The sequence below is a fragment of the Colletotrichum paranaense genome, assembly GCF_030867605.1.
Source record: "Colletotrichum paranaense strain IMI 384185 chromosome Unknown Scaffold_19.1, whole genome shotgun sequence".
Taxonomy (NCBI): Eukaryota; Fungi; Ascomycota; class Sordariomycetes; order Glomerellales; family Glomerellaceae; genus Colletotrichum; species Colletotrichum paranaense.
In genome coordinates, this window is record NW_026848977.1 from 27,785 (window position 1) to 49,827 (window position 22,043).

General features: G+C 51.6%; 9 protein-coding genes across 9 annotated transcripts; 6 read left to right on the top strand and 3 right to left on the bottom strand.

The window, feature by feature from the left end:
• Window positions 1–2,014: 2,014 nt before the first annotated feature.
• On the top strand, window positions 2,015–3,724 carry CPAR01_15301 (tat pathway signal sequence; the record flags this gene model as incomplete). The annotated part of the gene is made up of 1 exon (XM_060499550.1): window positions 2,015–3,724. One exon carries the CDS (start codon window positions 2,015–2,017, stop codon window positions 3,722–3,724), a length of 1,710 nt encoding a protein of 569 aa, XP_060341550.1.
• Window positions 3,725–6,334: 2,610 nt separating this feature from the next.
• On the top strand, window positions 6,335–9,361 carry CPAR01_15302 (fungal cellulose binding domain-containing protein; the record flags this gene model as incomplete). The annotated part of the gene is made up of 9 exons (XM_060499551.1): window positions 6,335–6,389; window positions 6,442–6,620; window positions 6,673–7,527; window positions 7,579–8,193; window positions 8,249–8,391; window positions 8,450–8,541; window positions 8,601–8,876; window positions 8,955–9,259; window positions 9,353–9,361. The coding sequence occupies 9 exons, from the start codon at window positions 6,335–6,337 to the stop codon at window positions 9,359–9,361; spliced, it is 2,529 nt and encodes an 842-aa protein (XP_060341551.1).
• An 875-nt stretch (window positions 9,362–10,236) lies between these two features.
• Window positions 10,237–10,452, top strand: CPAR01_15303 (uncharacterized protein; the record flags this gene model as incomplete). Its single annotated transcript, XM_060499552.1, has 1 exon — window positions 10,237–10,452. One exon carries the CDS (start codon window positions 10,237–10,239, stop codon window positions 10,450–10,452), a length of 216 nt encoding a protein of 71 aa, XP_060341552.1.
• Window positions 10,453–10,675: 223 nt separating this feature from the next.
• Window positions 10,676–11,851, top strand: CPAR01_15304 (arabinosidase; the record flags this gene model as incomplete). The annotated part of the gene is made up of 3 exons (XM_060499553.1): window positions 10,676–11,026; window positions 11,088–11,276; window positions 11,339–11,851. 3 exons carry the CDS (start codon window positions 10,676–10,678, stop codon window positions 11,849–11,851), a joined length of 1,053 nt encoding a protein of 350 aa, XP_060341553.1.
• Window positions 11,852–12,067: 216 nt separating this feature from the next.
• Window positions 12,068–13,231, bottom strand: CPAR01_15305 (uncharacterized protein; the record flags this gene model as incomplete). Its single annotated transcript, XM_060499554.1, has 1 exon — window positions 12,068–13,231. One exon carries the CDS (start codon window positions 13,229–13,231, stop codon window positions 12,068–12,070), a length of 1,164 nt encoding a protein of 387 aa, XP_060341554.1.
• A 565-nt stretch (window positions 13,232–13,796) lies between these two features.
• On the top strand, window positions 13,797–16,151 carry CPAR01_15306 (uncharacterized protein; the record flags this gene model as incomplete). The annotated part of the gene is made up of 6 exons (XM_060499555.1): window positions 13,797–14,657; window positions 14,713–14,728; window positions 14,878–15,564; window positions 15,613–15,957; window positions 16,019–16,095; window positions 16,146–16,151. The coding sequence occupies 6 exons, from the start codon at window positions 13,797–13,799 to the stop codon at window positions 16,149–16,151; spliced, it is 1,992 nt and encodes a 663-aa protein (XP_060341555.1).
• Window positions 16,152–17,226: 1,075 nt separating this feature from the next.
• CPAR01_15307 (uncharacterized protein) lies at window positions 17,227–18,114 on the bottom strand (the record flags this gene model as incomplete). Its single annotated transcript, XM_060499556.1, has 2 exons — window positions 17,227–17,756; window positions 17,841–18,114. 2 exons carry the CDS (start codon window positions 18,112–18,114, stop codon window positions 17,227–17,229), a joined length of 804 nt encoding a protein of 267 aa, XP_060341556.1.
• A 1,478-nt stretch (window positions 18,115–19,592) lies between these two features.
• CPAR01_15308 (uncharacterized protein) lies at window positions 19,593–20,247 on the top strand (the record flags this gene model as incomplete). The annotated part of the gene is made up of 2 exons (XM_060499557.1): window positions 19,593–19,697; window positions 19,762–20,247. The coding sequence occupies 2 exons, from the start codon at window positions 19,593–19,595 to the stop codon at window positions 20,245–20,247; spliced, it is 591 nt and encodes a 196-aa protein (XP_060341557.1).
• Window positions 20,248–20,668: 421 nt separating this feature from the next.
• On the bottom strand, window positions 20,669–21,933 carry CPAR01_15309 (succinate-CoA ligase; the record flags this gene model as incomplete). The annotated part of the gene is made up of 5 exons (XM_060499558.1): window positions 20,669–21,003; window positions 21,062–21,440; window positions 21,501–21,617; window positions 21,681–21,730; window positions 21,774–21,933. The coding sequence occupies 5 exons, from the start codon at window positions 21,931–21,933 to the stop codon at window positions 20,669–20,671; spliced, it is 1,041 nt and encodes a 346-aa protein (XP_060341558.1).
• Between the last annotated feature and the right edge of the window lie 110 nt (window positions 21,934–22,043).

A 22,043-nucleotide genomic window follows, 5' to 3' on the forward strand; every position in this document is an offset into this window, starting at 1 on the left:
ATTTTCCTTGATTTAGGTGGTTCTATCTTTGCTTTTCCTGGTTCACCTTGGCCATCAGCTGGAATCCGAGCGACAGGATGCCACTAGTTCGCCTTGCCACCGGAGCCAACGAGTCGATTATCGGTGCAGCTCTTCAGCGTCCATCCACATGCGACTTGCTATGCGACGTTGAAGATTTCCCAGCGGCCTGGCGTTCTACGTGCCACATCCCCTCATCCAAGAAAAAGGCGCCGCGAACCAAGCCAGCCCACTCATCATCGGAGAGATATGCCACCTACCGCCCATTGACTTCTCCATGCCAGTTCTCCCAGCCACAACTTCGAGAAGGGAACTAGCGCGGATCCCTAAGCGGCCGGGATCAGTTCTCTGGACATGACTGTGTATCTCGGCGTCTGCCGTGCGAGAGAAGGAGTGGTGAGATGGGGCCAAGCCCATGGTTCGTACGTCTTCGCTCACGTACGCACCCGCGCATCCACGGTAGCCAAGGGCGGGAGATGATCGGAGTCAGGGACGACATCTCCCATTCCTCGACTCGGTCGAGTAAGTGCAAGTCAAGCTTAGCTCCCGTGGTGACAACTTTGGGGCGAGACACGCATCCACTTTTGACAGGCTGACTCTCGGCCATTGAGCCTGTTTCGACGGCCTCGGTGTGTTCACCTTTGAGCTCACGAAAACAAACGGTCGAGTGAGTGTCCCCGGAAGTCCAAAACCCGACAAACGTTGTCTTGGGTCTTCAGTTGGCATTCCATCGAAGCATCCACCTCAGCTCAGTTGGACCTCCTTTTCGTGTCAAGGATCCTGGAAAACTCGAGATATGATGGATTCTCGCCCGTTTAGGACGTGTGGAAGGTGGACAATGGCCAGATGGGGGAGAAGTCTCCAGCCCTTTCCTTCTACTGCGCGCACAGCAAACCGATTTCTACTCTCCGAACTGATTGCTCATCTCTTCCATTCTTCATCATCCTGTACTTCCAATTCCAGGCAGATGCCTCTGGCATGATATCCATCTAACAATCTGACAAGTGTCCGATATCTCGGACCAAGCCGCCGTGAAGGGACCTGTGTGAACTATGTGAGGCTGCGCTAGCTGCAAGCCTCACGTCTTTCAACAGTCAAGTCTTGCTTCTCGTGGTACTAGGGCTCGACCACGCCTTGCATCCATGATGCAACTAGTTACTAAGGATATCCCCTTCGATGCGCCACGTTGCCAAGGGCAGAGCCGTCGCTGAGCAAAAGAGAAGATACAGCAGTCACCAATGTCTGCGCAGCCAATCCAAGTACTCTGCGGACTTCCACATCTGACTTTCCCATCAACACATCTATTTTGAGACCCGGCCACCCGGCTTGGCCGCATCCACTCTCGTGGGAACATCGGCCCTGGACGCAACCATGCCGCTGACCGTGCCGCCGCCCGCATTCTCTTCAATCCTTCCATCCAACCCCACGTGACTGGCCCGGAGACGACGGTCATCGTATACCGCCGTCGATGATCCAAATTGGGCACCTTGAGGGAGGCTAGACCCCAGCGCTGGAGGGGCTCTATTTCGGATGCGATTGTAGTCGAATGCGCCCCATCATGGCACACGTGGGATCAAGGATCCAAGGCATGTGAAGGGTTGATAGAGACATTCCCTGAGGATCACGAAGGGAGTATTTATCAGACCATCGAATCCCCCTCAAGTCGTGATGTTGTCTCCTTTCAGTCATTCAAGTATCAAACCTCATCATCTAGTGGTGCTTTCTGATCATCTTGCTCACCCTCTTTTCTTTTTCGATCTCCCCATTCCTTATTCCACACGGGCCTCCATCTCTGTGCAAGAGTTCCTTCTTTGGGCCATCTATCTCGTACTGGCCACTCTCTCAGTCGTAGCATTTCATATACTTGGATCTGCTACCCACGTAGAAGAGCCACTCTTTCATTCTCTTTCGTAAGTCACATTTGATGAGCTTTCGAGGTTGGTGGTGGACGGCACTGATAGTAATGTTAGTTACTTGTCTTTAACCTGTATCAGCCATGTCTTTCACAACATCTTCTTCAGTCACACTACCAGTGCCCGTTGTAGATGATGTTCACCACGACATTCAAATCAAGACCGGCGACGAAAATAATTCCGAGCTTACCTTGACGCCGCCGACCAAAGTCTTCTTCCCGCCGAGCAGCAACTCATCAACGCATACTCTCGTAGTCCCTGATGGCGCTCCTTCTCAACTCCCGACTCCTCCTGCATCAAGTAGCTCAGTCGATGACACTGACGACGAAGAAGACGAGATCCCCGTTCCCTCAAAGAAGGGCAACCGTCCTTACCGATACCTGCGCTGGAACTTCGGCTCCGTCTATAGACGCATCTTCAGTCTCGCGTTCTTTGGAAACATCGCCGCCCTCATCTTCGTCATCATCCGCTCCCTCATCGGAGGCATCCCGCTCACACCCCAAACTTGCGCCACAGCCGTCTCAGCAAACATCCTCGTCGCCCTCTTCATCCGCAACGAGCACACGGTCAATGCCCTCTTCAAACTCTTCGTCCTCTTCCCATCTGCGAAGGCACCCCTCCGCATCCGCCGCACCTTTGCCAAAATCTACTCATACGGCGGCATCCACAGCGGCTGCGGTGTGGCCTCCTTCTTCTGGTTCATTGCGTTCCTCGTCGTCCTCACGGCCCAGTTCAAGAGCCCATCAAACGCCGTGCGAGCCTATATCCTCCTCGACAGCTACCTCATCTGCGCCCTTCTCGCTGCCATCATTGGCTTCGCACACCCCAGGGCCCGTGTCCTTCTTCACAATTGGTTCGAGGGCACCCATCGCTTCTTGGGCTGGTCCGTCATCGTATTCTTCTGGGCCCTTGTCCTGATGCTCGCCGCGGACGACAGCACCACGGCCGGTACCCCTTACGCCGTATCCCTCATCCTGACGCCGTCATTCTGGATGCTCATCGTCATCACCCTCCTGGTCGCGTACCCCTGGACCCGTCTCCGCCTGCGCGATGTCGAAGCCGAGGCAATGTCAAACCACGTTGTCAAGCTCAACTTCAACTACGCAGACGTTCACTACGGCCAAGCCGTCCGCCTCACCGACGCGCCCCTCCGCGAGACCCACGCTTTCGCCGTGATCCCAAACCCCGCCGCCCCATCCACCGACGTCGAGAAGGCCCAGTCAACAGGTGGCCTCTCCAACGCTGGCATGAAGGGTTTCTCCGTTCTCGTCTCGAATGCGGGCGACTGGACCAACAAGATCATCAAGAACCCGCCAAAGAAGATCTGGACCCGTGGCGTCCCGCAATACGGCGTTCTGCGCGTGGCCGGTCTCTTTGAGCCCTGCATCGTCATCGCTACAGGTTCGGGGATCGGACCGTGCCTGAGTCTCTTCGTGCAGAGGCCAGATCACCCCGTGCGCATCATCTGGTCGACACAGCGGCCGGCCGAGACATATGGTCAGGCCGTCATCGATGCGCTCTACCGCGCCGACCCGGACGCCGTCATCATCGATACCAAGAAGACGGGCCGGCCTGACTTGGTTGCGATCACGTATCGCATCTGGGAGAATAGCCGTCGCCAGGCTCTTGGTCTTGCGCAGAATGAGGGTGTTCCCACGACAAAGATGAACAAGAAAAAGATGGGACCCTGCGAAGCCGTTGTCATTATTTCGAACCAAAAGGTGACGAGGAAGGTTGTGTATGGACTTGAGAGCAGGGGTATTCCCGCATACGGCGCCATCTTCGATTCATAGACCGGGGATGGAGCATGGGCCGCGATTGTTATCTTCTATGCTTTTCCTGTATTCTTCATTCGTCACATCATGTTTTGTTCATCTTTTGTCTAGATCTGCATCATTTGTTAAAACTTGCATAGCGGGCATTGCGGCATATGTAGTAGGCGTTTGGGTGGCTATGATAGAGCAGAGGTTCTTGTTTTCGTACGCCAAAAAAATACCAGAGGTTCGGAGAGGGGCAGCTGTTATACTTTTGCATGTTAAATGTGTAGAATAGATCGCACAATGAAATTGACTCATAAAGAAACACCCGATATCTTGCCATCCCTCTTGTCACGATAGTGATCTTCAGACTCAAGCAGAAGATTACCTTAGGCGGTCCAGATTTGACCTTCATCAACGGCTGTCCCACCTCTCTGATCATCAGCCAATCACGGCATCCCATCTGGTCGGTTAGCTCAGTTGGTTAGAGCGTGGTACTAATATTTCACCTGAAATGTTGTGTAATGCCAAGGCCGGGAGTTCAAGCCTCCCACTGATCATCTTTTGCTTCTTGTCGCAACTACAGCCCTGTTTTGCGCTGGTGAGAAAAGTTTTGGTGTTTTGGGCTGAAAAAACGACGTTGCTTTTTAGTCTTCGTTCCTTTTCGTTCCTCCCTTCCCTTTCGGACGAACTTTCCTGAGTTGGAGTTACCAAGCACGCACTGTGTACAAACGACAAACTTATGTTCGCGGCACCCTCCCCCATCTTTAAGCGACTTCCCCTGTCCAGAAGTTGTCGCTCAAAGTCTACCTCTTGCTTTCTGCACGGTGTACGAATCCTCCACATCACCCCAACACAACTTGTGTTTTTTCCGTTGATTTCCATATTCCAACATCACGCAAAGACAATGGCGATGTCTTTTCCACGCCAGAATGTCAACGTCGAGGGATCCGGTTCGGGATCTGATGACCGATCATCAGCTTATCAACACGCAGCCTGCATCGCGTCGCATCCATCTCATTCGGACAAGATGAACCACAAGATTGCCGCACACTCATGATCCTACAAGAACCTCCATCTGGCTGGACCGGTGACCGAACAAAAGACCCTCGTCGACCTGACGTTTACGGACTCGGAGCTCAATCCCGCATTCTTGTTGCGGGTCGCAGGCACCTAAAAGTCATATATTACGGGCCCTCCACGACTCGAATTGGGCCTATGTGACCTCCCATTTCCACCGCCCCTTCTCGTTGCGTTATTTGGTTCTTCCAATCGGCGTTGTCGCCAGTTCGTCGTCGCCCTTGGCTTCGGTTGAGTCAGTACCGCGCTGTCGCATCGCCGCGTACTGAAATGGAACACAACAATACACGGCAGGCAACCTGTCAAATTAGCCGGCTGCATTTGCTTGTTGATGAATACGTACGAATCCATCAACGGATCAGAGTGACGAAAATGCACGAATCCGTGTCATCACACCTTGGCTGAATAATTCTTACGAATACCTCGCACCGCATTGAGGGAGTCGTCTGGCCTGGACTCGTTTCACCCAAGAACCCAAAAGCAAGACACTGCGCGCCGCCGCACCAAACGCCTGGGATATCGACAAACTGACAGATGCATTTGCTTCTCGCCTTTGCCCCCCGCAATCTCGTGGCAAAGCCAGTGGCGTTGTCTCGGTACGGATACAGGGGCTTTTCAAAGACGCATCGACAGCAAGAAGCCCAAGTCTGCAGTGCCCTCGAGGGTTGCATCCTGATGATCCTCTCTCCTGACAAGAAGCCAAGAAGTCCCAGCTGACGCTCCTCGACCCCGGCTAGACCCCCGTCGATTTGGGAAGCCCGGATCGAAATGCCGCACCGCAACGTGGGGCTGCGCCTTGTTGCCTCCGCATTCCGTTCCTGGCAATGCCCTGCACGCCTGTTTCGACCTCACTTCACTGTCCAGGACATTGCATCTTGATGTACCCAGACTCGCGGTGTTCCTGTCAAATATCATGACTTTCAGATACGTCAAGCATAAGCTGAGGCTTCATCGTTGCTTTCTTCTTCTTGATTTTCTTTCCCAGCTTTTGTTTCTTCTTTCTTGCGTGCTGGTTCGTCTCATGTGCAAACACCCGAGTCCCCCGCGTCCACCGCTTCATCCCGTTCCTTGCCCCTTCATCTGATTGCTAGTTTCTCCCGCTGCCTCTGGTAGATTGAGGTGCTTGGATCAACCCCGGTCATGAGGCTTGACCAACAAAGGCAATCCAGCACTGTTACATTCCGTTGGAAAGAGGCCCAACCCCACCACTTTCGATGACATGTGCCGCTCTCCCCCATACTATGATGAACCCCGTAAACAAACATTTCCTCCTATCGGTGCAGTTGCAAACCATGCATCCATCCACAATCACGGGAGATATCACTGGTCGAGCCGTATGCTGGGAGCCTGTGGTCATGTGGCAGAAGCTGCCAACTCCAGGGTTTGATATCTGAAAGAAGAAAGTAGTAAGTCCCGGGATGGCGGCAAGACAGACAGCATCCAAGGAGGTTTTGGGCCTTGGCAAATGTCACTGTTCCTTTAAATCGTCTCTTGCCCTCTTAGAAGGCGAAGATAGGATCCGAAATTTTGGTTGCTAGACCTGTGTTGACCTCGACGTCCGGTACCATGAAGTTCTTCAGTCGTTCTGGTGCTCTGGCAGCACTCCTGGCCACAACATCTCGTAGGGTTTTCACAGCATCAAGGATGATTTACTTGCTAACATGCTGTTCAAGTCCTCGATGGAGCTGCCGCCCAATCCCCCACACCGGTTGTCTTGACCGACTCCAAAACCGGCATTATCTTCGACACTTGGTCCGCAACGAGCGCTCAAACGGCCGGGGGCATGACATACGGTTTCGCTCTGCCTCAAAATGCGTTGACGACAGACGCCAACGAATTCGTTGGCTATCTCGTAGGTCTTCTCAGCCCGTCGCCTACCTCACTGACTGACGGTGTTCGTCTAGCAATGCGCTTCCAAGAACGGCCAGGGCACTGGCTGGTGTGGTATCTCCCTTGGCGGATCGATGACCAACAAGCTACTTCTCATGGCATGGCCCAGTGGCTCTGATATCTTGACATCGTTCCGCTGGGCAACGGGCTATGTGATGCCAGACGTCTATGCAGGCGACGCCAAGCTCACACAGATCTCGTCCACTATCAACGCGACACACTACACCCTCATCTACCGGTGCCAGAACTGCTTCAATTGGAACCATAACGGTGCCACTGGCAGTGTCTCGACGAGTGCGGGCTCTCTCGTTCTAGGATGGGCGCAGGCATTCACCAGCCCGACCAACCCCACGTGTCCTGCTTCTGTCAACCTGGTTCAGCATGACAACCAAGGCATCCATGGCGCCGCTCTCGATGCCAACGCTGCGAACCCCTCGTACTCTGCATGGGCCGCTTTGGCGACCAAGACTGTCACGGGAAGCTGTGGTGGCGCCACTACAACTTCGGCGCCACCCTCTACCACCACTACGAAGGCACCCACTGGACCTACCGGTGTTCCCGTTCCCTCTGGCACGTACGACTACATTGTCATCGGAGCAGGAGCTGGTGGCATTCCCTTGGCCGACAAGCTGAGTGAGGCTGGCAAGAGCGTCTTATTGATCGAGAAGGGGCCGCCATCTTCTGGCAGATGGGGTGGCACCATGAAGCCGACCTGGCTAGAGGGTACCAACCTGACCAGGTTCGATGTCCCCGGTCTTTGCAACCAGATCTGGCGCGACTCTGCTGGCATTGCCTGCCAGGATACTGACCAGATGGCGGGTTGTGTTCTGGGTGGAGGCACCGCCATCAACGCCGCTCTTTGGTGGAAGGTATGTTGTCTCTCGGCCGACGAAATTGATGTTAATGCTAATATTTTTTAGCCATATGCCCAAGACTGGGACTACAACTTCCCGGCCGGATGGAAGTCTACCGATGTCGCTGCCGCCACAAGCCGGGTCTTCTCTCGCATCCCCGGCACCACGACACCATCTCAAGACGGCAAGGTCTACCTGACGAATGGCTTCAATGCAATTGCCGGCGGACTTCGCACCGCCGGATGGTCGGAACTTGACCTTAATGCGAACCCAAACTCCAAGAACCGCACTTTCGGCAAGACGCCGTACATGTACTCTGGCGGAGAACGCGGTGGCCCCATGGCGACGTACCTTCTCACAGCAAGCAAGCGCAGCAACTTCAAGCTGTGGACCAAGACGGCCGTCAAACGTGTTGTCCGGACTGGTGGGCACATCACCGGCATCGAAGTCGAGCCGTACTTGGACGGTGGATACACCGGAACGGTCAACGTGACTAACATCTCGGGCCGAGTGATTCTTTCCGCAGGAACCTTTGGCAGTGCCAAGCTTCTTCTTCGCAGCGGCATTGGCCCACAAGATCAGCTCGAGATCGTCAAGAGCTCCGCTGACGGGCCTACCATGATCTCCAATGCATCTTGGATCAACCTGCCTGTCGGATACAACCTGGAAGATCACACCAACGTGGGTCCTACTGAGAACTTTGGAGGGTATGAAGACTGAAACTAATTGGATCTAGACCGATACCGTCGTCACGCATCCCGACGTGCAGTTCTATGACTTCTACGAAGCGTACACTGACCCCAACGTCACGGACAAGAATCTCTATTTGCAGAAGAGAAGCGGCATTCTGGCCCAGTCTGCGCCCAACATTGGCCCTCTGTAAGTTAAAAAATGCCACTCGCTGATATCCGTTGCCTTTGCGCTAATGCCATCCTAGTTTCTTCGAGGAGATCAAGGGTGCCGATGGCATCACTCGGCAGATGCAATACACGGCCCGCATGGAGGGCAGTCTCGGTGCCCCCGATGGCAGTAAGTATTCCTTCCAGGCCCACCATTGGTTGACGTCTGAACATTAACACTTTTCACAGAAACCATCACCATCAGCCAATACCTCGGCCGTGGCGCAACTTCACGCGGCAGAATGACCATACAGGCCAACCTCGGCACCGTCGTGTCTACCGTACCCTACCTTCGCGATCAGAACGATGTCGAGGCCGTCATCAAGGGCCTCGAGAATCTGCAGACCTCCCTCAAGAGCGTGGCCAACCTTGTCTGGAACTTCCCTCCGCCGGGTACGACGGTCAGAGACTATGTCAACAATATGCTAGTCTCGTACTCGAACCGTCGCGCAAACCACTGGATTGGTAAGTTGACTCCCCACAGTCTCTCCTAACTCATACCCGTCTGCATATCGAGATCGCTGACAGACAATCTCGGAAAAGGTACGAACAAACTCGGGACGAGTGACGGTCGCAGCAAAGGCGATTCTGTCGTTGACGTCAACACCAAGGTGTACGGCACAGATAACCTCTTCGTCGTTGATGCCAGCATCTTCCCCGGGATGGTCACCACTAACCCGTCATCGTACATTGTGGTCTCGGCCGAACACGCCGCCGCCAAGATTCTTGCCCTCGCGACCTCGACAGCGCAGCCGCTTTACGGGCAGTGTGGTGGATCGACATGGAATGGCAGCTTCCAGTGTGCTACTGGGCTGAAGTGCACCGTCAAGGACGCCTACTACTCTCAGGTACGGATTCCTTCTTTTTCTTCATGTCTCCTGCCCCAATCTCTCTAGCACGTCGTTCGAACGAGATGACGATGATACTAACGTGATTGACAGTGTCTCTGAGTGGGGTTTCGAGGCAGGGTATCCCAAGTCGAGGAGCGCACGTGGCGCGCTTTATTTCCCAGTTCTATCCACCATGCTTTCACGTGTACATACTTTTTTTTGGCGCCATCTATCTTCCGAGTATATATTTCCATTGAATTCCTCGTAACCCCGAGGTATATTTATATCCACACTTGACTTCAACAAGCGCACGCCGTTTCTTGACTGATGAACAAGTTCTTGTTTACCCCTCGGTCCGGTGTTCTATCTAAACATGCGCACCAATGAAAAAAGGCCTCGGCACTACGCCTAACCCCACACGCCAACTGACGTCGTATCTGAGATCTCCCGGCACCTGGATCATCCCCAATTCTGCCTCTTTCTGGGGAGAGTCGTGTGGTCCGCCCCTCTTTCTAAGGTTTTGTTTTAGTCGACATTTCCCTGTTCGTTTACTTCGGAGGAACCACGTCTGGCCGTGCCTGGCAGTGTTTTGCCATGTGCCTGTTGATGACGACTGGAGACACGAGAATATTGATGGGGCGGAAAACACATGGGATGAGCGGTGACTTAATTTCCCTGATTCGGGCACATGGAGTTCAACTTGAGTCGCTCGCCCAGCTTATCAAGCTTTCTGATGGAAAACCATAAGGTACGAATATGGTCTGATTCTATCCACTCGATCCGTACCTTATTCGTGATGACCCTCGTGACCGTCTATTCGGTGGGTGCAACCCACGCGCAACCCGGCCCCGAAGTCCCCGGTGCCTTGCATCTCCCGTCACGCCTTGGGTTGCCCTCAAAACGACACTGGAAGCAGATCTTCCAGCGACGGGAAAACTCTAGCGCCCCCTGGCACGTTCCGTGGTGACAGTGCGGTACTGCAACGGCAGTGTGGGATGGCCGAGCAGTCACCAGTTACGAGCCAGAGAAACCTTGATTTAACCTCGGCGCCGGCCGTGGCGGGGGGCAGTTCGTTCGGGCGCGTCTCTCGTAACTGGACTAGACTAAGCTGTAGCGCATCTCCATCTCGGGGTGTCTTCGCCGACAGCTTCGCCGTTACTATCGTCGCGCGACGATACCCGCCCCGCCATCACAACGCTTGTCCAAGATGAGAATGACAGGGCCTATTTCCACCACACCTATGACGATGGTCAAGACACGACGTTGCGTTTCCCCAGATTGCGGGGTGTGTCAGTCAATCTATGTGGGTTTGACAGCTCCCGAAGAATCATGATAAAAAGACTCGACGTCCCCGAGTCCATTGCGAACCTGTTGCTTCTCTCCTCTCGTGTGCGTCAGCATCCTCCTTACTCTCTCCACCTCCCTTGCACAACGATGCCCTCCCTCAGATCCCTCCTCCTTCTCGGCGCAAGCCTGGCCGCGACCTCGGTCCAGGCTTCGCCCATCCAGTCTCTCGACTTCAGCGGCACTTCCCTCTCGCCTCGCGCCGACCCGAGTCTGACGGGCTACCTCGGTGCATTCTTCCTCGGCGCGGATCCTTACGTATATCTGTACCTTTCCAACGGCAACAACCCGACCTCGTTCCGTGCGCTCAACTCTGGTTCGCCTGTGATTCGGCCGACCAAGGGGACGGGCGGTGTGCGCGACCCTGCCATTGTTGTAGGCGGTGGTGCGGAGAAGGGCAAGAAGTGGTATATTGTCGGTACAGACTTGGACATCGCAAAGGTATGGTTCTGCTCATGACTCTCTGATGGGGAACCCGGGCGCTGATCGTGATCTTACTTAGACTACTTGGGATGCGGCCCAGAGACAGGGGTCCAAGGGCATTTTTGTCTGGGAGAGCACGGATCTCGTCAACTGGAGCAACGAGAGGCTCGTTGTTGTTGAGAACTCCAGCGCCGGCATGGTATGGGCACCCGAGGCCATCTGGGATGCTGCCAAGGGCCAGTACCTCGTACACTGGGCCTCCAAGTTTGTAAGTCCATCATCATGCTTCTCGTCTTCGAGGCCATTAGAAACTAACCGCGGCGTGAATAGTACCCCGCCTCGGACCCGAACCACACCGGCAGCCCCGGCGCCATCGTGATCCGCTACGCCTACACCTCGGACTTCAAGACCTTCTCCGCCCCGCAGACCTACATCGACAAGTCCCCCACCAACATCATCGACCTCAACATCCTCCCCACCGGCACCGACGGCAAGTCCTTTGTGCGCTTCCTCAAGGACGAGTCCCTCAAGACCGTGTTCGTCGAGGTCTCCACCACCGGCCTGTTCGGTACCTGGACCCGTCCCGGCGGTAGCTCTGCTGTGATTGCGAGCGGCGTCGAGGGCCCTGCTTCGTACTGGGATAACCAGGTTGCGGGCAAGGCGCATGTTTTGCTTGATTTCTATGGCGATGACGGGTATAGGCCGTATGAGACGACGAATGTGGCGAGTAACTCGGGGTGGACTGCTAGTTCGCGGACTGGGTTCCCTAGTGGGTTGAGGCATGGTGGTGTTTTGCCTGTTAACCAGACTATTTATGATGCTTTGGGAAAGCGTTGGGGTTAAGCGACTAAGGTTTTGTACATAGGAGGTGGTTGTAATAAGTGCATATAATGCGCAGCTGAGCGAGCTGTTGCAATGAACATTATCAACAAGACTTCCTGTGTTGTGACCCAATTGAACCCTACTGTTCTTGATCATACTCCATGTGTCTTGCGCACTTCCGTTCTATGGAAAAGTACTCATGAATATAACCACAAGGCATCTCTGCCACATCTAGCTCTAGGCCTCCGCAGAACAAAAGTCTGGCAACAACTGCGCTTGATCAGGATCTGAACAAGCCTGTGCAACTGACAAAAGGTACTGCAGCCTTGTCAAATCTCGAGACTCATTAGACACATCAAGAGACACCTTTGATATGTCGATAGACTCCAGCCCGATCTGATACGACAACTTTGCGTAAATGATAGATACCAGTCCCAACACGAATCCCACAATCGAGAACACGAGCGCCACACATGCAATCACGAAGTTGGCTGATTCCAAAACATTGAATCGATCAGGAGTAGGGAGAAACTGCCAAATCCCTCTTCTTGGGCCTTTTGCGATGCTCAAAAGCCGGTCCATCTTCGTTCCCCAGATGGCGTACTTCTTCAAGTCGGTGCTTGGGACTCTGCCACAATAACCCAAGCTGTAAAATTCCTGTTCTCGCCTCTGTAGAAATCGTCTGGTGTGGTCATCGTCCGGAGGGAGAAGCACATTGAGTGTATCCAGCGCTTCGAGCAGCACTGATTGTGGTATCGAACAATCCGATCGGCCCACTTGCGAAGAGAGCCATATTTTGTGTTGAAAGACCCAGACAAGCCTCGATTCCTCGTCGATACGCAGATGCTGATTCAGAAAGTCTGTCCACACGACCGTGTAGCCGTGAAACTTGGCTAGGGACCTTATCGTGAGATGCGAGGTTAGGGTTCCGTGTTGCAAGTCCGGGTTCAGCACTCCGTTATAAAATTTAGACAGGGTATCTTTCAGCGATGCTCCGCACTCCCATGATACCGCTGACTTTTCATGTATATTTGAATTCGGCAAGACTTGGATACTCGTCATTGATTCGAGAGATGCGGCCACGGAAACAACTTCCATTACTTCTCGATCCTGGTTTCCTGGATTTGCAGTTCTGAGGCTGAATGCTTTCACAACATCCTCCACAGGCATTTGGTCTGACCGTCTGACAGAGCCCACGACTGTTTCAATTGTGTCGATGTTACTGCTTGACGGCAAAACTTGTTTTACGGCTTCTTCTGACGGAGTGATGACATTTTTGACGCAGGCTGCCAGTGTCATATATTGACCAGAAAGGTAGACTTTGTCTGCTAATGCTGGCCAAACTCGCTTGCAGATTTCAGTATCATTGGGGTCACCTCTCGTCGTTTTCCCGAAAGCCATCCTGGATGGATATATATCGGCTTCGATGTGAACTGCTGCGCGAGTCTGAGAGTAAGAAACAGACCGATGGTAAAGGACGTGGGCATGGATATGACTGGAGCTATGGTTGACAAGTTTCTAGGCTCGGTCAGGCCGACTATTGACATTACATGTAGTTTAAATTAAGAAATCAAACTCCAAGATGTGGAACCAAGATCAAGGTTTCTGTTGGACCACGTTTCAATGCTTGAACATTTACATACAGGGGCCAAGACAATCAGGCTGAGTGCAGTGAAGATATCAAATCGACGGCAATGATTGGCTTTACAGTGCTCTTGCACCGCCTCCTTGTCCAGCTGTCAGAAAGCCTGCAGTCTGCCTTTTGGGCGAAGTGCAGGTGATTGGCAGCTCTGCAGTGAGCATAAAAGCCTTACGTTATGCCACATGCCGTTGACCAGATAGTCGAGAATAAGTCAAGAATCATATGCACATGCAAACAGAATAAGGCGGAACCTGTTGCATCTATGGCTCGAAACTCAAGCTCTGTTCATTCTGACAAGCTCAGCTCATTCTACCTCCAGGAGAAATGCATACTGTTCCTGGAGCGGAGATCTCTGCCCTATGCGACGATAATGATGACGAGATCGTCGCCACAGGAGATCACTGGTGTGGCCGGGAGGCCAAACGACAGCGGACGAAAATGACCAGCCATGGCATATCGACACCCACGAATACTATTTCACCCAATTCAAGAACCAACGAGGACCTCACGACTGGATTTTCAGAAGAATTTGAGGGAGATAGAGCTGGTCGGTCTACACCGCCACCACGGCCTGATACACTGCTTCCGCCAACGGCGCAGTCTACCCCACCTACGTCGGTCCCTACTATCGACAATAACTTAAAAGTTACCAGCGACAATCAGACCCAGCAGAGCCTCTCTCAAATACAAACAGACGAGGTCACCACAAGTCACACACTGCCAGTAAGCTCTCCCCATTTATGGCGGTTTCCGAAAACAACAATTTGGTATGCCGACGAAGACCATATTCCTATTCCGCCAAAGCTTTTATCCATGTGGACTCCTATTCGGGCCCAATTGCAACTGGACCTCGATACAGTTGTCACGGCAATGGTTTCAGAGCAGGCGAAGGCAAAAAACCGAGTGAAGCGGATGGACTCTTCAAGGAAAACAATCTATCCCGAGCTCCGGATGTCAGGTCATCAGCATAACTTTTTTTCAGGCATGGTTACAGTGTCACCTTGCGTGTGGATACTCTGTGGCAGCAAATCTTGTCGCAATAAAGTTCGCCGTCTGATGCGTTACCGACTGCTCCCCGAGATCTTTATGAAGCAAGCGATAGAGATTCACGAGATGGCGCCTAGATTCTCCGCTATCCATGCAGTTGTTCCACTTCCCCAAATTCTTTCCGACATCGAGCAACACGTAGGGATCGTTTATGCGGGTGGCACCATACTGTATCATATGGAATCACCAATAGACTCGTACAGGCCCCAGTCAGCGTGTGGCTTACTTTGCTGTGCGACCTTTATTAAAGACGGAAGAATAGTTGATCAGCGTGTATCTCGAATAGGGGGGCTGTTATCCACCAACGACACAGACTCAAGACGCCCAATCGCAATAACAACTTCTCACGGGTTACTAGATTGCCTATGGACAGAGAAAGAGGATAACAGCCCCACCATGTTGACTCAGGAAGATACGCAGTATTCCATGAAGCTCGATAATTACAATGGGGACTACAGGCATGGATTTCAGGCTGCGAATGGAACAGACGATTACTCTGATTCCGATAGCGAATCTGGGAGCGAGCTCTCGCCTAGCTCAAGCCGCGATGGAAAGAATGGACCGAGTTCAACTGGCGACGAGACAGAAGTTTCAGAATGGGACCAGTTCCTGAACTACGGCGAACATGTTGAGCCCGATTCGCCGGCAAAAGATGAAGCTGTTGAAACTCAAGACATGGGAACAATTCTTGGAAGAAGAAGTCCTAAAACCATAACCAAATGGCACTGTTTGGAAGACATCGCAGGAGTCAGGCTTTGCAAGGAACGCATTCCTGTGCTAAGCAAGAAACCTTTACCCACTCGACCAGCCGACTATGCACTTCTCAAATCAGATCTTCTATCGACTCTCAAGAATGTGTCTTCGTGGATTCCCATTGTTGAGATCACACACTATATCTCTAACGACACGCTGGAAGTTGGCCATTTATCCCTTCTTCTTGGCCCAGGAGAAGCGCACGACGTCAAACTATTGCCAGGAACGACCACGATGCCTTTTGCGGAGGAAAAGCTGGTAGTTCGTAAACTCCAGCTGTCGAAACCATTAGGTGCTTTTAGATCTTGATTGATGGAAGACTTAACTGACTGACATGCAGCGGAGGGAACATCGGGGACATGGTTGTCCAGAGGCTCGTCTTTTGCCGGGATGGTGGTTGCGACATTTCCAGGCCAGCCTTTGGCCCTTATGGTCACTGCCGAGGACATTATGAACGACATGGCCTGTTCTTTTCCAATCGAGAGAAATGAGGAAGAGCCAAAGCAGTTGGTTGTCTGTGACTCGAGCACTCAAGCAGTGCCAGAGACAGTGTCCGAAGCCTACACCGTTTTTGCATCATGGCATCGCAATTCAGTCGAAACAGATCAATCAGTGCACAGTTCGCACAAGAACCCACAGACTCCATACATTCAGAGTTCAAGAGATGGGTTACAGATGATTAAAGGTAGGGTTTACTTTGCTTGGGTCTTGCGTAACATACCTTGAGTATGCTGATAACTTCGCAGCATCTCCGGAAAAGCCACTGGAAGGGACGAAGCAGAACCATGAAAAATTCACTTCATACTTCAAAGTATGGTATTGTGTAAGTCAACAAAGCTTGTATTTCATTTGGAGCTTGTTAGTAACTTACAGCTTTAGTCCAATTGTTCTTTTGGCCCATGTAGCGAGCATACAGATACACACTGTCCCCAATGTGACCATTGGCGCTGTTACCATTGTCAAACTCTCAACATAAAAAGTCCGAAAGGCTATTACTAGGTACTAGGGTATCAAAATACATATGTGTATTTGTCTATCTGTTTAATCTTTGGTAGCATTGAATTTTGAATTGTCTTGTTGCTTTGGCTATCAACTGTAGAGGAAGAGTTGGCTGGAATGGTCCAGTACTCCGCGGGATTGACTTGTTCATTAAGTAAAGAAATGTCTAAGAAGTCTCTGCTGGTTATGTTGTGCGAAAGAAGTCAAATCCAAAGTAATTTGTGAGTTTACGTCTGATTGCTGCAGTGCTACAGTCAACCCGAGGTAAGGTAACGAACGATCCGACGTGCGTAGCTCGACAAGGAACCCACACTCATACCTGCAGAACCTTTCTCGCCTTTTTCATGAGACTTGGACGAGCCCGGTCTAAAATCAAGGGCGTATGCATTGAAGTGGGACGAAAGCATCACTTTGGCAAGTGTTGGGGCTACGATCAAATATGGATTGGGTTGAGTCTTTGGGTCTCCATGTCTTCAAGGTCCGCAGGCAGTACAATAAGCTCATTCTATTAAAATAGCATACGATGCAATCACGAGGAACTTCTATTTAGCATATAAATATCTGATTACGTATTATGGCTTTTCTTGTAATTGAAATACGCTATGCTTATTTCGTCTGGGCAATAAATTATGTACAGGATTAAGGCAACAGACCGTTTCGCTGAAACATCTTTCACACCTATAGTCTTTAGGCTTTATGGTTGGAAACTAGGGACGAACTGTCAGTGGAATTCGTGCAGGCCAGGAATAGCTACCGGGAGGACGGCATTTCGAGTCGATTGGGGGTTCATCCGCCTCCCCCGTCGGACATTTCTTCTCACAAGTTACAGTTCATTGTAGCGAGTCATTATACGCCGATGTGCGTCGCTGGAATTGTTTGATGTGAGAAGAAATTTTCCATTCCGTCAAACGCCAAGCTAATTCCCTGTTCCAAATTCGTCTGGAAAACTCATCCGTCAACTCAACAAATTTCCTCCCCTCTTCAAGCTCCAACCCTCCTTGACAAGCCAGAATGAAGCCATGACTGGTGTTGTAAGAAGGCCGAGAAGTCCCCCAAGGATCCCTTTGAAGGCTTCGGGTGCCCACTTGGATTGGAAATACCAGTCCCAATCATTCCCTGAACCCCGGGTTCCGATAACAGTCAGAATTCCGACAGAGGCTGGCCAGAGCAGGAAAAATGAAACAACAAAAATCAAGCCGATCCGAATCAGATGTTCAGCAAACACCGAGAGTCTGCTTTTGGTGTGTCTCGTGTCTTCTAGGTTAAGCATCATGAACCACCGCATGAATGGTTGCGAAGGTTCTTCAATGAAGCCTATTGGGCTGACGCTCCCATTCTTCATGTCGCGATTGGCGAGAAAAAGTTCGATGAACCACGTCATTGTCGTTTGGATGATCATGGTTACTACTGCATCTCCAGCTAGTGTGTTGGGCAACTGAAATAGGCGAATGGGATTGCGCGCGATGTTCTGAGTTGAGTACATGCCTGCATGGTTTGTGTCAATAAACTCTCATGTTCCTGCTTGGTTCGCCAAAAGCTTAAGCTCAGCAAAGTGTTGCGGGGCCTTACCGTAAGCGATAGCAAAATTTATGCCCCCAGAGAGAACTGCGGCTCCAATACCGTCGAGACCAAAGATGTAAAAGATCTGATGTCCACTGATGCTATCCGTTGGCTGCTTCTGGTGAGATCCGGCAGGCTTGACTTGAACGCCAGCCTCGATGTCGCTTTCATTCGAGACCCTCTCATTAGAGACTCTCTCGTTGCTACTGCCGCCGGCATATGTTGAGGCTGTGTTGTCTTCGAACGACTTGTCCGCTATGCGTTCGTGTTTCCTGAATGGCATATTGTCTGAAAGTTAGAATAGAGCCTATCTCATGGAAGGAAGGAAGTTGCAAATTGTCGAACCAGGACGCGTCTTTATTGCAAACTATGCTATCTGTCTTTGTTTTGAAGAGAGCAACTGGTTGTGGAAGAGGGTGTGAAGGGGGGGCAACGAGCAGGGGGTCTGGAAGGGTTTTTTCCCTTCCTTTAAAAGGGGGTCCTAGGTGACTCGTGAGGCTGCTTCATGATCGGCGAAAATTTCCGGAATGACCGGGGGAGGCTGTCGAATATTGGTCGCTTTGGCGTTTCGGTCAGTGGGCTTGTGAGGTGACACGGGTAAGAGAATCAAGCGAACTGGTAAAATCCACTAGCTTGACTAGCTCCTAGACAGAGTTGCACTGATGAAAAGGGTCCGTGATCTTCGCTATCCGTCTACGGATAGATGTGGATGTTTGTCAGCGCACAGACTAGATCGGGAGTGCCGGGGTAGATGGAGACTGGCAGATTCCCATCTTTGCGTCAGAGTTGCCATGCATGGCGGTAGGTGAGCGAATCAGGTAGCTTCTAGATTCTTGATTTCCCGTCGATTGCGTTCTCCTGCATGATCTTCCTGTCGAAAAGGTGTTCTTCCTTTAGGGAACAGACAATGGTTGATATGCAGAACGTATCCGAGCTTGGGTTCCAGCCAAACGTGGCTGTGCAATGTCAACGACTTGCGCTGTTGTTTAGAGTTAATCATGCGAACCAGAGGAGGAGGCTGGAGAGGAAAAGAGGAAGGGATTTCATGCCACGATAGTCCCAGTTCTCGCCAGGCGAGTGCGGTCTGCGACCGGAACTAGCCCGTGATCGACAGCTGGCAGCGCCGGATCTTTGGATGGGTTGCCCATGTAAGTCGGGGGCGGCCCCACAGACACCTTACTGATCGCCTCCGGAGCGGATGGGACCATCCCGGATGACACGGCTGGGAATAGGAACTACTCCCGCCTCCACCATTTGCTCAGTGCCAACAAAGTCTTGCCAACATGGATTTCCCCACGAACTAGTCTCCATAACTATTCCGCCTTCCAGGCGATCACACAGTGCATTGGGAGTAACACGATAGCACCGCCGGCGACCCAGAGGTCATAAAGCGCATCGACGGGTTACGTCTCATGTTTGAGGAGACACACTGGGTTTTACCCCTCCCTTAGAGAAAGAAAGACCCATCATTTATGGTGTTCCAGGCAACAAGATCGAATGAAAAACCAAATGAAGCCTAGAACATGAGATCAATGACTCGGCATCCCTTGAAACATTGTTTTCCGTACATACATAAACGTGGCTGGCCATATCCGCTCGCGCCCTCCGATACCCCCGCCCCCAGCTTTCTCTTCGACGTGATCAAGAGGCATTTTACGAGTGCCAGGCGCACAGAAAAGAAAGCCTGCAGTATTCATCGTTTGCGCAAGTTGGGCGAAGCAAATCCGTCTGCGCTTTTCCCTGCTTCTGAATACTGGCACAATGCTCAACGGCTACGAGTGCGACCCTGACGACAAGATGAGGACCCCATCAATGGACATTGACGAGAAAAGCACCGCCTTTTCTCAAGCTCAAATCTCAACACCTGTATGACTCGGCAAACGCCAGTGCACCATCTGAGTACCCCAAACTGACTGCGATATCCGTCTAGCCGGCACCAACGAGGAGACACACAATCAACACCATGATGACTACCACGATCATTCCAGAACCCACACCGCCGGTCGCGGACGCTCAACGGCGATTCTCTTGGCTGCCGAGATCCGCCACACCATCCCTGCGTAGCCCCACATTCCGCCGTCGAACGGCGAGCCCGTTTGATGACGACGATTACTCATATGCTGAGAGCAACCCGTTTGGAGAAGACTTCAGAGAGCAAAATGAGCAGGCTGCGCGAGATTGGGATCGTGAGCATGGTCACGATCACGGAGAAAATCCCTTTGAGGACTGCGAGTACGAGCTGCCGCCTGCATCGGCGAAGAAGGATGGGACTTGGACCAAGTTCAAGAAGGCTATGAGTCCACGGCGCGCCATTAGTAAGTGGAAGTATCGCAAGGTCAAACATGAGAGCATGCGACCTGGGCCTGATGATCCAGACCACGGAGATGGCAGCCATCATCAGGGGCAAGTCTCTTGATTTTGACACAATTAGTCAGTCTCGAAAGGGCAGGATGCCTGTCAAACTACGCTTGATACCATTCGGGGCGGGAATTGCGCTACAATGTTTTGCTTTCTTCTTTGAGTCGTGGGGAAAACGGCGTTGCCTTCGAACAGAAGTGTTTTGATACCTAGTTGCCTTTGAGTTACCTGAAGCGAGTGATCAAAAGACAACCAGGCGTTGTCTAAGTGCGCTTAAAACAATCAAACCCAGTTGAATATTCAATTTATCTCGCAAAGAGGATTTTCTATCATCATTGGCGACCAATTACAATCAACTTTACATTCGAGACATGACATGATAGATCACACGAGGCACCAGGGGCGAGTACTAAAACTTGTACGATAATTCAGGTCTATCGAATAATTGTTTTCATCGGTCTTCAAGCTTTAAGCTATAGCTACAGATTCAGGAGTCGTCTCATCTCATTACCCATGGCTCCTGGGTGCGGCACAACAATTGCACCCGCCTCCTCGAGTGCTTTTGCTTTAACATCGGCAGGCACATCTCTCGCTGAAAGAATAGCACCGGCATGACCCATCGTTTTTCCTTGCGGCGCTGTTCTCCCGGCGACCATTGCAATTATTGGTTTTGGGTTAGGCGTCAATTTTCTGTAATCTCTTATGGCCTCCGCTGCTCTAAGCTCAGCTTCGCCGCCAATCTCGCCAATGACGATGATTCCCCTGGTCTCTTCATGTTCAAAGAATAATTTGAGCCCATCCAGAAGTGTGGTACCTTACACAGCAGATCAGAGCATATTCAAGGGGTATGTGAGGTGGAGGTTTCTGCTTACCTGGCATCATATCTCCGCCCATTCCAACAACGATACTCTGTCCAAGTCCAGCTTTGGTTGTGGCTCCTACAGCTTCGTAACTGAGCGTTCCGCTTTTGGAAACAATCCCAACAACGCCTTTTGTGTACTGCTTGTACGGCATGATGCCAATGCGGCATTGGTCGGGTGCGATAATCCCGGGGCAATTGGGTCCTACAAGTCGCGTTCTACTTTGTGTTCGGAGAATCTCTTGAACCCTAGCCATATCATGAAGGGGCACATGTTCAGCAACTGAAACGACGAGCGGAATTTCAGCCTCGATTGCTTCAATGATTGCCCCTGCTGCGAATTGGGCAGGAACGAAGACTGCGCTTGCGTGTGGCTTCACATCTTTTACGGCCTGTATATAATATTTCGTCAGCTGAATCGCATACCTCAGAGGATGTTGAGGATTTCGTACTTCTTGTACTGTGTCAAACACTGGCAGGCCGAGATGATCCTGACCACCTTTCCCAGGGGAGACGCCCCCAACAATCTGCGTGCCATATTCTATTGTGTCTCGTGCATTTTTGGTGGCCTATCATCAGTCCATGTCAGCTCCATAGAAGTCACATTAACTTCGTCAATGTATGGTACGCACTGCTTTACCAGTAAATCCTACATAATAGTCGGTTAGCAAACCCAAAGAGTCTGAGAGTAATTCGATGCATTGACGCATTATCACTTTTCTTACCTTGATATATCACTCTGGTATTCTGATCAATGCTTAAATTGGCAATCGTACTCTCGTATGCACCTCGATGCCCGGCTGTGAATGAGAATCCCCTGGCAAGTTTAGGAGCGCGAAGTTTCTGAGACAAGCACTTGAGTTGGGGAGATAATTTCGTGGCCATGTTGCCCTGCGACTCTCTCCACCGTGTCTCTCATGAAGCTAGAGAAACAATATTTCAATTGATACACGTACCTAAAGCACAGAAGAGGAGGGTGAAAGTCAACATCAAAG